Source organism: Balaenoptera borealis, assembly GCF_965194805.1.
Source record: "Balaenoptera borealis genome assembly, chromosome: 10".
NCBI classification, from domain to species: Eukaryota; Metazoa; Chordata; class Mammalia; order Artiodactyla; family Balaenopteridae; genus Balaenoptera; species Balaenoptera borealis.
In genome coordinates, this window is record NC_138874.1 from 54,645,166 (window position 1) to 54,657,756 (window position 12,591).

At 36.0% G+C, this 12,591-nt stretch overlaps 1 protein-coding gene across 5 annotated transcripts in view; it reads left to right on the plus strand.

Moving 5' to 3' along the window:
* The window catches only part of DDX50 (DExD-box helicase 50), a 28,358-nt gene extending 18,157 nt beyond the window's left edge, over positions 1 to 10,201 (plus strand). For 3 of the 5 annotated variants that reach the window (XM_082408625.1, XM_082408629.1, XM_082408626.1), the window contains exons 9-15: positions 1,192 to 1,353; positions 2,780 to 2,899; positions 3,657 to 3,730; positions 3,954 to 4,113; positions 5,781 to 5,915; positions 7,013 to 7,057; positions 9,738 to 10,201. In XM_082408625.1, the coding sequence (XP_082264751.1) occupies positions 1,192 to 1,353; positions 2,780 to 2,899; positions 3,657 to 3,730; positions 3,954 to 4,113; positions 5,781 to 5,915; positions 7,013 to 7,057; positions 9,738 to 9,998 (957 nt within the window). In that variant the 3' untranslated portion in view covers positions 9,999 to 10,201. The remainder of the gene's footprint in view (positions 1 to 1,191; positions 1,354 to 2,779; positions 2,900 to 3,656; positions 3,731 to 3,953; positions 4,114 to 5,780; positions 5,916 to 7,012; positions 7,058 to 9,737) is intronic. The other 2 variants (XM_082408628.1, XM_082408627.1) reach the window with 1 other exon arrangement.
* The last annotated feature ends 2,390 nt before the right edge of the window (positions 10,202 to 12,591 follow it).

Below are 12,591 nucleotides of genomic sequence, written 5' to 3' on the forward strand. Positions count from 1 at the left end.
ATATATATATAGGGGTAAGATGAAATAAACACTCATAGAATGTTGAAGAGTAAATGGGCACAATTTCTTTTTAAATTGAAGTATAGTTGATTTACAATATTGTGTTAATTTCTGCTGTACAGCAAAGTGACTCAGTTATACATGTATATACGTTCTTTTTTATATTCTTTTCCATTTTGGTTTATCCCGGGACATTGAATATAGTTCCCTGTGCTATGCAGTAGGACCTTTTTGTCCATCCATTCTATATGAAATAGTTTGCATCTACTAACCCCAACCTCCCAATCCATCCCTCCCCCACCCCCCCTTCCCCTTGGCAACCACAAGTCTGTTCTTTATGTCTGTGAGTCTGGTTTCTGTTTGTTTGTTTACAACTTCTTTTTATAATACAGTTTTAATTTAATAGCAATAGCTATTAAAATGTTAAATGTTTATAATTTTTGACCCAGAAATTCAACTTCTAGATATGTAACCTACTGAAATATACTAAGGGGTCTGCAGTTGTAAGTACAAGGTTATTCGTTGTAGCATTGTTTCTGAAGATGAAAGTTTGGATCCTACCCAAATCAGTAGGGTACTGCTAAAATAAATGATACTGGGAACTCCCTGGCAGTCCAATGGTTAGGACTTGGCGCTTTCACTGCCAGGGCCCAGGTTCAATCCCTGGTCAGGGAACTAAGATCCTGCAAGCTGTGTGGCATGGCCAAAAAAAAGATACTGCAGCCATATGAAGAAATCATGTATAGTTTTAAAAAATTAAGTAGCTGTATATATATAGATGTAGAAGAATGGCTAAGATATAAAAAATTTATAAAACAGGTTGTAAAACAGTACATATATAGTAAGATCCCATTTTTATAGGTGAATACATAAAATTATATGCTAGGATTTGTGAGGGGTCTGTGTGTGTGTATGTATTTAAAAAATAATATGCGGAGGAATATTCACCAAACTGTTAGCAGTTAATTATTAGGAGGCTGATATTAAGGGAAGCTTTTGCATTTTATGTTAAATGTTTTTCTGTAATGTTTGATTTTTTAAAAACAATAAGCATGTATCTTTATAATTATCAGAAGGTAAGATTTAAAAACAACAGCAACAAAAAAGAGCACAGACTGTATGGTGTTTGGTGCTATGAATTGCAAGTATGTGCTATACACTTACTTTTCCTTTTTTTTTTTTTTCAAATAGAATGCCCAGTGTTTACATGGCGATATCGCACAGTCACAAAGAGAAATTACACTGAAAGGCTTCAGAGAGGGTAGTTTTAAAGTTTTGGTGGCAACCAATGTGGCTGCCCGTGGTTTGGACATTCCTGAGGTTGACCTGGTGATTCAGAGTTCACCTCCACAGGTAGGAAAGGAGATTATTTCCCCCCAGTTTTATTGAAAAATAATTGACATACATCCCTGTATAAGTTTAAGCCATACAGCATGATGGTTTGATTTACATATGTTGTGAATTGATTGCCACAATAGCTTCAGCTAATATCCCTCTCGTCGTGTAGGTATAAAAGAAGAAAAGAAAAAAGTAAAAAAAAGCGTTCTCTCTTTGTGAGGAGAACTCTTGCGCTACTCTCTTCACAACTTTCCTATACTATATCATATAGCAGTGTTAGCTATAGTCATCATGTTGTACATTACACCCATAGTACTTATTGTTTAACTGGACGTTTGTATCTTTTGACCACCTTCCTTCATTTCTCCCTCCCCCCACCCTCTGCTTCTGGTAACCACAAGTCTGATCTCTGTTTCTATGAGTTTAGTTTTTTGTTTGTTGTTGTTGGGTTTTTTTTAGATTCCATATATAAGTGAGATCATACAGTATTTGTCTTTCTCTGATTTATTTCACTTAGCATAATGCCTTCAAGGTCTAGCCATGTTGTCACAAATGGTAGGATTTCTTCTTTTTTTATGGCTGAATAATATTCCATATGTATATGGTATATATATACACATATATACCATAACTTTTTTATTCATTCATCTGTTGATGGACACGTAGGTTGTTTCCGTGTCTTGACTATTGTAAATAATGCTGCTGTGAACATGGGGGTGCAGATATCTTTTTGAATTAGTGTTTTTGTTTCCTTTGGATATATACGCAGAAGTGGAATTGCTGGATCATGTGGTAGTTCTATTTTTAATTTTTTGAGGATCCTCCATACTGTTTTCCATAGTGACTGTACCAATTTACAAGCCCACCAACAGTGCCCAAAGTTATCTTTTCTCCACTTCCACAGCAGCATTTGTTATCTTTTGTCTTCTTGATGATGACCATTCTAACAGGAATACCGTGATACCTCATTGTGTTTTTAATTTTCAAGGAAATGAGATTTGATTTTGAGAAAATAAGAGCAGCTATATAAATTGCTGTTTTATTTTTAAGACGTTGCTTATATATGAAAAATATGTTATCTTTTCTTGCTCTTAGCCATTTTTTGTTAGTGTGATGTTAAATTGATCAGAATCTGGTGCCTTTGCACATGGTTAACCTCTTTATTTGGATTTGAGGCATGGAATCATGCAAGGGTATTATAAAAAGTTGCCATGTAAAGAACCCTGGGATGGAGTGGGTAAAAAGGTTTTAAATCCTATCCCCTTTATTGCAGAATTCAAGCATAAAAATTCTTTGGGACGTTGAAGAGAGCAACAGGATTGAAATAAAAATGTTATTATTGATAGTAGTAGTCTTGTTATTTTTCTTATTATTATTTGGATGCTGGAATGACTGTTTAATTTGCCAGATTTTTAAGAAGAGTTACCTCTTTTATTTCTAGGATGTTGAGTCCTATATTCATCGCTCTGGACGCACAGGTAGAGCTGGCCGGACAGGGATTTGCATATGTTTTTATCAACCAAGAGAAAGAGGTCAACTAAGATATGTGGAACAAAAAGCAGTAAGTGGAGTTAAATTATTTCAGGCTTATTATCTGAATGGTGCCTTAGAAAAGAGATCTTTTTGTATTTGTTCTCACAATTAGATCTTTATAACTTTTCTCAGTTTAAGCTGCATTTGGATGTGAAGCATGTGGAGAGCTAAATTTATATTAGCTGCAAGACTTTGTTTTAATACAGCTTTTATTGTGAAGACAGAAGAGCTGACTTTCTCATTTTTCCCTTGAACCTCTCCCTTGATACTAAAATCAGAAGTGCATTGTGATTTCAGTACCTCTTAGTCCCGTATTGTAAACGGATGATTGTGACATTGTCTTGGTGTAATAGTTAAGATTATATCGAGTAATGGTACACTAACCAGTTTCTATAAGAAATTACACATTTTTTGTGGTCTGGAGTTTTTGTGGTATTTCACATTTTTCCTATTTTTATGATGTGTGTTTTCATACACTATTTCATATATTTTGTAAAATGAGGATAATAAGAAAAAAGTTGATTGATATAAACAGCATCCTTTTCTTTTCTTTAAATCAGCTTTATTTTGCAACTGAAATTCCATGATTGTAACTAAGAGACAATTCAAAAACATTTTTTTTCTCTTTCTAGAATTTGTAATTGATGATTTATTAGAAAATCTTTTGGTCTGCTAGGGCTTGGAAATCTTTAAGTCCAAGAAATGGAAATTCAGCAAACTAGATTAATTTAGGAATTAAGTGTAAAGACTTCCATTTTTCTTTAATGTAATTCTTTCATTTTCAGGGAATTACTTTTAAACGTGTAGGTGTTCCTTCTACAATGGATTTAGTTAAATCTAAAAGCATGGATGCCATCAGGTATGCTTTCTGACCTTGCTGAATGATTTTTTTCTTTTGTATTAGGCTATACATCTTTAAGCTCTCCTAGTTCACATATCAGAAAATTTAATCACCAGTTTTACCAGCAGACATTTAATTATATTAAAATATGAAAACGTTTCTCTCTTTTCCCATTCATTCTCTTATCTTTAATTTTTCCCCTTTGTCTTGACCAAGAAAATTTACTATTTTTAAACCATAGGTCTCTGGCTTCCGTTTCTTACGCTGCTGTTGATTTTTTCCGACCATCAGCTGAGAGACTGATAGAAGAGAAAGGGGCAGTGGATGCACTGGCTGCAGCATTAGCCCACATCTCTGGCGCATCAAGTTTTGAACCACGTTCTTTGATCACCTCTGATAAGGTAGAAATCTGTGAGAAAATTGCATGTGGTTGAGAAGGATTAAAATTGAACCATAGATATCTCTCTATCTGGAGGGAAATATAGGATATCTTCACTTTGCACAGTACTTTGTCAACTGAAACTTGCATACCAGAACCTGTTCCTCATTTTGTTTGCCATGAAGCCATGCAAATCGAGAAGTAGACTCTGTGCAGCTAACACAACACCATGCAAAGTAAGGATTGCTTGTATATGTGGAGGGTGTCTGTGTGTGTGTGTGTGTGTGTGTGTAAAAAACACCATCTGACCTGTCCCCCCTGCCGGGTCAGTATCAGATGTCAAAACAAACCATACCCAGAGCCATATATTCCCATTATAAAGGTATATTTTGCTCTCTGTAATTAGTAAGTAATCTGTGGGGTGATACTTTAGCACTGAGCAAACACCCTATCCCTAATAACCCACCAGGTACTTCTCAAGAAAACATTTAAACCATACTTCTTAAGCAAATATGAAGATAGACTTTTAAAGCTAAGAAGTATGTGAGAGGTAATTTAATCCCAACTTTATCTAATAAAAGAATCCCTCTTTGGCAGATGGGTGATCTATCCTCTGACTAAATATCTTAGCAACAGGGTGTTAGTGGTTTGATATTTCTTCTATGGGTTAAACCAAAATCCACAGTCTTTACCATGAATGTCCTGTAGGGTCTTCCCTTGCTACCTCTTTGGCCTCATCTCCTATCACTCTCCCCTTGCTTGTTTTCAGCTACCCTAACCTACTTGCTGATACTCAAACATAAACTTAATCCCTCAAAAGGCCTTTACACTTATTTGTGCTGTTTTGAACGTTCTTTCCTTTTAATAACCTTGGCTCTCTCCTTCATTTCATTCAGGTTTCTACTCAGATACCACCGTATCAGAGAAGTCTTTCCTCATCATACTGTCTAAGATAGCTTACCCCTCCCTTTACTCTCTATTTTCATTTTCTTCCCCTGCTTTCTTTTTTTTTCATGATTCTTATTGCTATCTGACATTATATTTATTTCCTTATTTCTTTACTGTCTCCTCTCCCACCATTATCCACTGCCGCCACGCCAACCCCCTGCCACACACACACTAGAATGTAACCTCCGTGAGACAAAGGACTATTTACTGCTGAATCTCTAGCACCTAGAGCATCTCTGGCACATACATAGGGGGCACTCAAATATTTGTTAGATGACTGCCTCCCTGTATCTTCTTCATGTTGATCCTTTTGTTGTCCAGTGAAGTTCTACAGAACAAGTAATTTTTGCTTATGTAATAATCCTTCAGAAGTTTAAAGAGGTTTATGTCCTCTTGTTTTTCCACTCAAAGCCAACTTTGATTCCTTCAGCATTTCCTTAATTCTCCACTACCTTATCTTTTCTCTGATGCTCTAGTTTGTTTAATTTCCTCTTAAAGCATGATGGTTAGAATTAAATGTAGTCTTTACAGCAATGTATAGAAGAATGGTACTTTCAGTTATCTATAAACATTAGTCTTCTATTAATATAGTTTCAAAGAAGTTATTTTTTTAGCAGTCATGTTATACTGTTGGCTCATAAGAAGTGCATGGTTAAGTCAAAAAGGGCTGTCAAGTTAGAATGTCATTGTCCTGCTGCTGCTGCTTTTTTCCCAAACATAATGTGACTTTTATTCCTTAAGGGGTTTGTGACCATGACTCTGGAAAGCCCAGAAGAAATACAGGATGTTAGCTGTGCTTGGAAAGAACTTAACAGAAAGCTGAGTAGTAATGCCGTGTCCCAAGTTACCAGAATGTGCCTCCTAAAAGGAAATATGGTAGGCTTTTCTAGACAACTGCCGTACACGATTATAAACACTAGCAGATTCTTTCTTTTTTTTGAAGCCTAATGGGATGTTCTCCATGTGTTAGTATGTTTCCACTTGTAAATTTGGGGAGTTATTTAAGTAACCCATTCCTCTAGAAAGCTGTAAAGTCATTCTGCTTAATTTGACTAATATCCGAGTTTTCTAAGTTTCTGCCTTTGTATACATATTACATGTGGTTATGTGTGTTTATTTTCTAAGATTAAGTAACTTATAATGGCAACAGCTAAACAGCTCTATTTTTTGGAGAATACACAATATTGGTTTTTAAGTGGCCTGCTATTGATTGTTAATGAGGATAATAAAGTGAATTAAGTATTTTCATACAATTATGAAATAGCAAAGTTAAGACCATCTGTAATATAAGTGACTGATTTCTTCTAATGGTTTTGAGAAAAGATGTCATATTTATTCATCTCACTTGGCAACATAGGTTCATTCTAGTCTATAATTTATTAGCTCATTTATTGGAAATAGTTATCTTTCTCAAATTTAATATTACTTACTTTCAAAAAAGATCTGTGGCAAGTATGAGACAAATATGTACATTCAGAAAAAATGTGGAGGGGAAGGAAAATATACCAAGGTCCTTAGTGCAAAGCTATACTTGAATATTAAATTAACTTCCAACTTATCAGCAACCAAAACCAAAGAGGAAGCATCTTAGGTTACTTCATTCTCAGTATCTGATAAACATTTCAGCTCTTTACGAGAGAAAGTTTCTGGCACTAAATTTTTAAAGGAATTTATTAGACGGGTCATTTTACAAGGGACATGGAACATTATAGTGTCTACAAAAACTTTTCTAGAGAATACTGTAGATTCTCAGTAGTAGTCAGTTCTTATTAGATACTGGTCTACTTTTAGATTTAGGAAGTACGATTAGCAGCCATTCTGTGTCATGCATTATTATATATTAGCTGGTTTAATCCTATAGGCAATCATGGGACAAGCTTAATCTTTTCTTAGCTAATGTAAGATTACAAGCAGATATTTTAAAAAATCAACTCATATGCATCTAAATAAAAATGTTTTCATTTTGCTTTTAGGGTGTTTGCTTTGATGTTCCCACAACTGAGTCAGAAAGGTTACAGGTATTTTAAAAAAAAATTTTTTTTTAATAAATTATTTATTTTATTTTTGGCTGCATTGGGTCTTTTTTTTTTTTTAATTTATTTTTGGCTGTGTTGGGTCCTTGTTGCTGCACGCGGGCTTTCTCTAGTTGCGGCGAGTGGAGGCTGCACTTTGTAGCAGTACGTGGGCTTCTCATTGCAGTGGCTTCTCTTGTTGCAGAGCATGGGCTCGAGGGCGCGCGGGCTTCAGTAGTTGTGGCTCGCGGGCTCTAGAGCGCAGGCTCAGTAGTTGTGGTGCACGGGCTTAGTTGCTCCACGGCATGTGGGATCTTCCCGGACCAGGGCTCAAACCGTGTCCCTTGCATTGGCAGGCGGATTCTTAACCAGTGTGCCACCAGGGAAGCCTGGTATTTAAATAGTTAATAGTTAATAGTTAATAGTTGAGTATGTTTCTTAATAGTTGAGTATGTTTCTCTAAAAGATAGGGGTTAAAAATAACATAGTCATAATATCATTATGATATTGATTTAGGCTAAATACCTAAATCAGTTAACAATTCCTTAATAAAATAATAATAAATAATAACTATCCAGTCTGTATCATAACTTAAAACATTTAAAAATTATGAATAATTTCAAATGTGAAAAAATAGAATTGCATACTGAATCCTCATGTACCCATCACCCAGCTTCCGCACTTATCAACTCATGGCCAATTGTGTTTCATGTCTACTTCCATCCACTTCCCCACTCTCTCCTGTATTCTTTTGAAACAAATTCTAGGAAGTCTATCATTTCAACCATAAATATCTCTATATACCTAAAATACTAAAAACACTTTCAAAAAACACAATCATAATACCATAACTAAACCCCCCAAAATAATAGTTCCTCAATATTATCCAATTTTCTATTTAAATTTTCCCTCTGTCTCCTACATATTTTTAAATATAAGAAGGTCCATAAGGTTCATACATTGTAATTTGATGTTTGTCTCGTTTTCTTTATAGGTTCTCCTTCCTTTCTCTCTTTCTTTAAAAAAATTTCCCTTGTATTTTATCTGTTGAAGAAAGAGATTGTCCACTAGATTCCTACACTGTGGAATTTGTCTATTACATCCCTGTGCATATTTATATACATATTTTGAAACAAAAATGGGATTATTTGGTTTTTAAAGTCTTTTTACAAATTCAGAATATATTGTAAACACATTTCTTTGTCAACTGTACAGTTACTTGTTTTTATTGGCTCCCTGGCATTTGGCCACCTGGGTGGCCAACTGAATCAATGTCCTATTTTCTGACATTTAGATTATTTATAATACTAATATTCTGTTATAAACAGGTAAGCCTTAAATGTTGGCATTTAAGGTCAGCCTTAAATGTTGGCATAGCTAACTCTTTATACATTGCCATGTTTGTCTCTTTAAGATGAACTTCTTAAGATGTCTGCCTGGCCAAAAGGTGTGTGTATTTTTAAGACTTTGGTCATATATTGCCACCGGTGGTGTGTGTGGCTGTTTGTCTCTGCTCACTCTTACCTGTAAGGTATTTTAATATTAACTTGCCTTGGCAACTTATGATCACAATGAAAAACAGTTAATGTAGCAGGATATGACATACCAATGTTTTTATGAGCTGCAATGATTTTTATATCTTGAGTTGTTTACCCCGATACCAAATTGTTTCCAATGGCTACATTTTTTAGTCCCTGGCTGGTGTTGACAGATTTTTAATCTCAGCTCACACTCCTTGCTTCTGTCAATATATCTGCTGAAAACAATGTACTACTTATTAGTGACTTACTCGTTTTGTGCTGAGAAACCGGTGCTCTCTTTTAAAATGTATAAACTGAGTAGGAATTTAGAGTCCCAAAATCAGCCTGAAAATTTCTCCTGAGACTAAAACTTAGCTTTTAGAAACTTTTTTTTTGGGGGGTGGGGGCATTGGGGAGGGGAACCAAGCTTTGTATTGTTATGTTAAATTTGAGATTTAAATTTTACCAGGATCGATTTTTTTCATTTTTAATGACATTTATTTTCTTTCTAATTTTACAAGCAGTACACGTTTATCGCAGACAACTAGAAACACATGAAAGCATAAAGTAAAAAATAACAAGCACTCATAATCCTCACCCCCCAGAGATAACCACTATTAGCATTTTGAAGCATTTCTTCCCATTGTCTGCATTTTTTAAAAAATTGAAGTATAATTGACCTACAAAACTGTGTTAGTTCCAGGTACACAATAGAGTGATTCAGTATTTCTATATTTTACAAAACGATCGCTGTGATAAGTCTAGTTACTGTCACTGTTCAAAGATACTACAATATAATTGACTATGTTCCCCATGCTGTACATTTCATCCTTGTGATTCATTTATTTTGTAACTGGAAGTTTGTACCTCTTGATCTCTCTTACGTGTTTCACTCATCCCCCCACCTCCCTCTCCTCTGGCAGCCACCTGTTTGTTCTCTGTATCTGAGTCTGTTTCTGTTTTGTTTGTTCATAAAACTTAGAAACTTTAGTGAATGAGCTTTGAATATGTTTTTGTTTTCTGGTCTTCAGTTTTGTTCTAGATACTTTGAACTTAATGGCTAGATGGCCTTTAGCTAATGGATATGAAAAGAGTCTCCTGTATTCACGTGTTTGCTTATGGTTTCTATTTTGCATTTATATTAATCCTGTAAATTATCCCAACAGGCAGAGTGGCATGATTCAGACTGGGTACTCTCAGTGCCAGCCAAGTTGCCTGAAATTGAAGAATATTATGATGGAAACACATCTTCTAATTCCAGACAGAGGAGTGGCTGGTCAAGTGGCCGGTCAGGTGGTCGACCTGGTGGCCGGTCAGGTAGACAGAGTCGACAGGGGAGTCGGTCAGGAAGTCGACAAGATGGTAGAAGACGAAGTGGGAACAGAAATCGATCAAGAAGCGGGGGCCACAAACGGAGTTTTGACTGAGATAGTTAATCTTCCAGTGTGAGCTTGCCTGTTTCTGCCTAATCATGTACATTATCCACCAAAAATTAGGTCATCATAGTTGAGGTCTGTGTCTGCTTTTGGCAAAGAAGTTGGTTGTATTTTTTTAAAAAGTATTTCACAAGAATGGTTGTAAACAAATCTACTTATCCAGTTATACCTTTGAATAAAAAAACTTCCTCTTATTGTCTCTTTTCACTGTGCGTTAAGAATTTTCTCAATGTAATCTTTTAAAATTTCTTCTAAAATGTGGCAGTTAAGTCAATCTTAAGGTTACTTGCATTTTACAAAATGTGGTGTGTCTGTATTCAGATCACTCCTTCCATAGGATATATGGTAGAAAATAAGAAATCCCTTCTACATTAAAGGGCTGTATAGGCTGGTGACATGATTGGTTAGATGTAACATTTTAAATTTTAGATAAAGTTAATTAAAAGGTATGCAAGCAGTGCATACTCAATAATCTATTCAACAGGTATTGGTTGAATGTCTACTATGTGCCCATCACTATCCTAGTCCCTATGGACATAGTAGTGAATAAGGCATGGTCACCATCTTCAAGGAACTTATAGTCTAAAGAAGCAATTATGGTTGAGATTAACACCTAATATTTAGGATGAAAGTAGGTATGGAATGCTAAGGATCTAGTTGGGGTGCACCTCACCAGCCTTAGGAGTTAGGCTTTTAGAAGAAGTGATACCCAAAAGGAGATGTGAAGCAGAAGTATAAGTTAACCTAGCCAGTTTAGTAGGGAGAGAGGGTTTGCAGTCAGAACAGTACAGGCACACCTTGTTTTATTGCATTTCGCAGATACTGTATATTTTACAAATGGAAGATTTGTGGCAATCCTGCGTTGAACAAGTCTATTGGTCCCATTTTTCTGACAGCATTATTTTTTTAATTAAGGTATGTACATTGTTCTTTTAGAGATAATGCTATTATACACTTAATAGACTCTAGTATTGTGTAATCATAACTTTTATATGCACTGGGAAGCCAGAAAATTTGTGTGACTCACTTTATTGCAGTATTTGCTTTATTGTGGTGGTCTGGAACTGAACCTGCAATATTTCCAAGGGATGCCTGTATATGCGGAGGCCCAGAGGCAAAGAATAGCACCGTTAAGTCTGACGATCGCCAAATAGTTCAGTATGGCTTGCATGTGATAGAGGACAGGAATAAGGGAAGGAATTGGGCACCAGATTTTAAAGGTCCTGTGTGCATTTTTAAGGGGTTGAAATGTTTTCTTGAAGGCAATGGGGAATCATTAAAGAGTTTACAGTAAGGAGTAACATGATGAGATTTGTGTTTTAGAAAGATTACTGACTACACTGAGGAGATTGGATTGCAGAAGGGCCAGACTGGAGACTAGTAGCCCTCTTAAGATGCTGTCAGGGTAATCCAAGGTAGAGGTGATGGTGGTCTGCACTAATGATAGGTAACATATTTTGAGTAATGAGAACTGAGGCACTTGAGAAGTTGTTGCTTATGTGGAATCACACAGCTGGAAAATATATAGTGGAGTGAAGATTTGAACGAAGTCTAGCTTCTGAACCAGTGCTCTTAACCACTGTGCTAGACAGTGTCAGTGGACTTTGAGGAACATGGATAGATTTCAGAGGTTTTTAGGAAATGGAATTGTTAGGACTTACTGCTTTGAATTGGAAGATAAGAGGCAGAAGAATAAAACCTAGGCTTTGTCACTGAGATAGGTACTAGAACAAAGCAAGAAAAGTTATGTGGGGAGAGAGTAGGAATATGATTAGTTCAGGATTAGATGTATTTTAATATTGAGTAGTCCATGAGATATGGCAGAGGAGATAAACAGTAGGCAGTTGGATTTATAGGTCTGAAGCAGGAGAGAGATCTGTTCTAAAGATTTGGGAATAATAAACAAAAAATGGTAATTGTAGTTAAGTTAGTAGATGAGATGATCCAGGGAAAGTATAGTAAGGAAAGAGGGCTGAAAAGAACCCAGAGGCACACCAACGTACTTAACTGCATAGCAGAGGAAAGGGGATCCCACTGAGAAGGGATGACAAGAAGAGGGCATAAAGCCCAGAAATACAAGGCTTTCAAAGGAACCAGAAGACAAGTCTGAAATGACCCTTGGATTTGGCAAAAAGACATTGACATGGGGAGCAACCATATTAATAAGAGTATTGAGAGTAGAAGCTATTTAACTGTGGCTTAAGCAGGAAATGGGAGATAAAGCAGTAGGGACAACAAACATGAACATGTCTTACAGAAATTTGGCTGTGAATTCAAGGGAAGAATAAGCTAAAGCTGGGCGTAGAAGAAAGGACATGGGATTGTAGTGAGAATTTTGTGTGGTTGGGGTGGAGAGATGAGGGAAGTTTGAGCATGTTGAAATACTAATATGGGAGGGAGCCAGAAAGGAGGGAGGAGGAGACAGAATGAATGTATGATGGAGCAAAATCCCTATGAGGACCCAGACGGATGAGCTCAAGCACACTGGAGATTTTAGCCTTAGATGGTAGAAGCACATCTCTAACATTTTGTCAGAGGAAAGTATGATTATCATGTAGGTGTGTTTGCAGGTATTAAGGTAAAA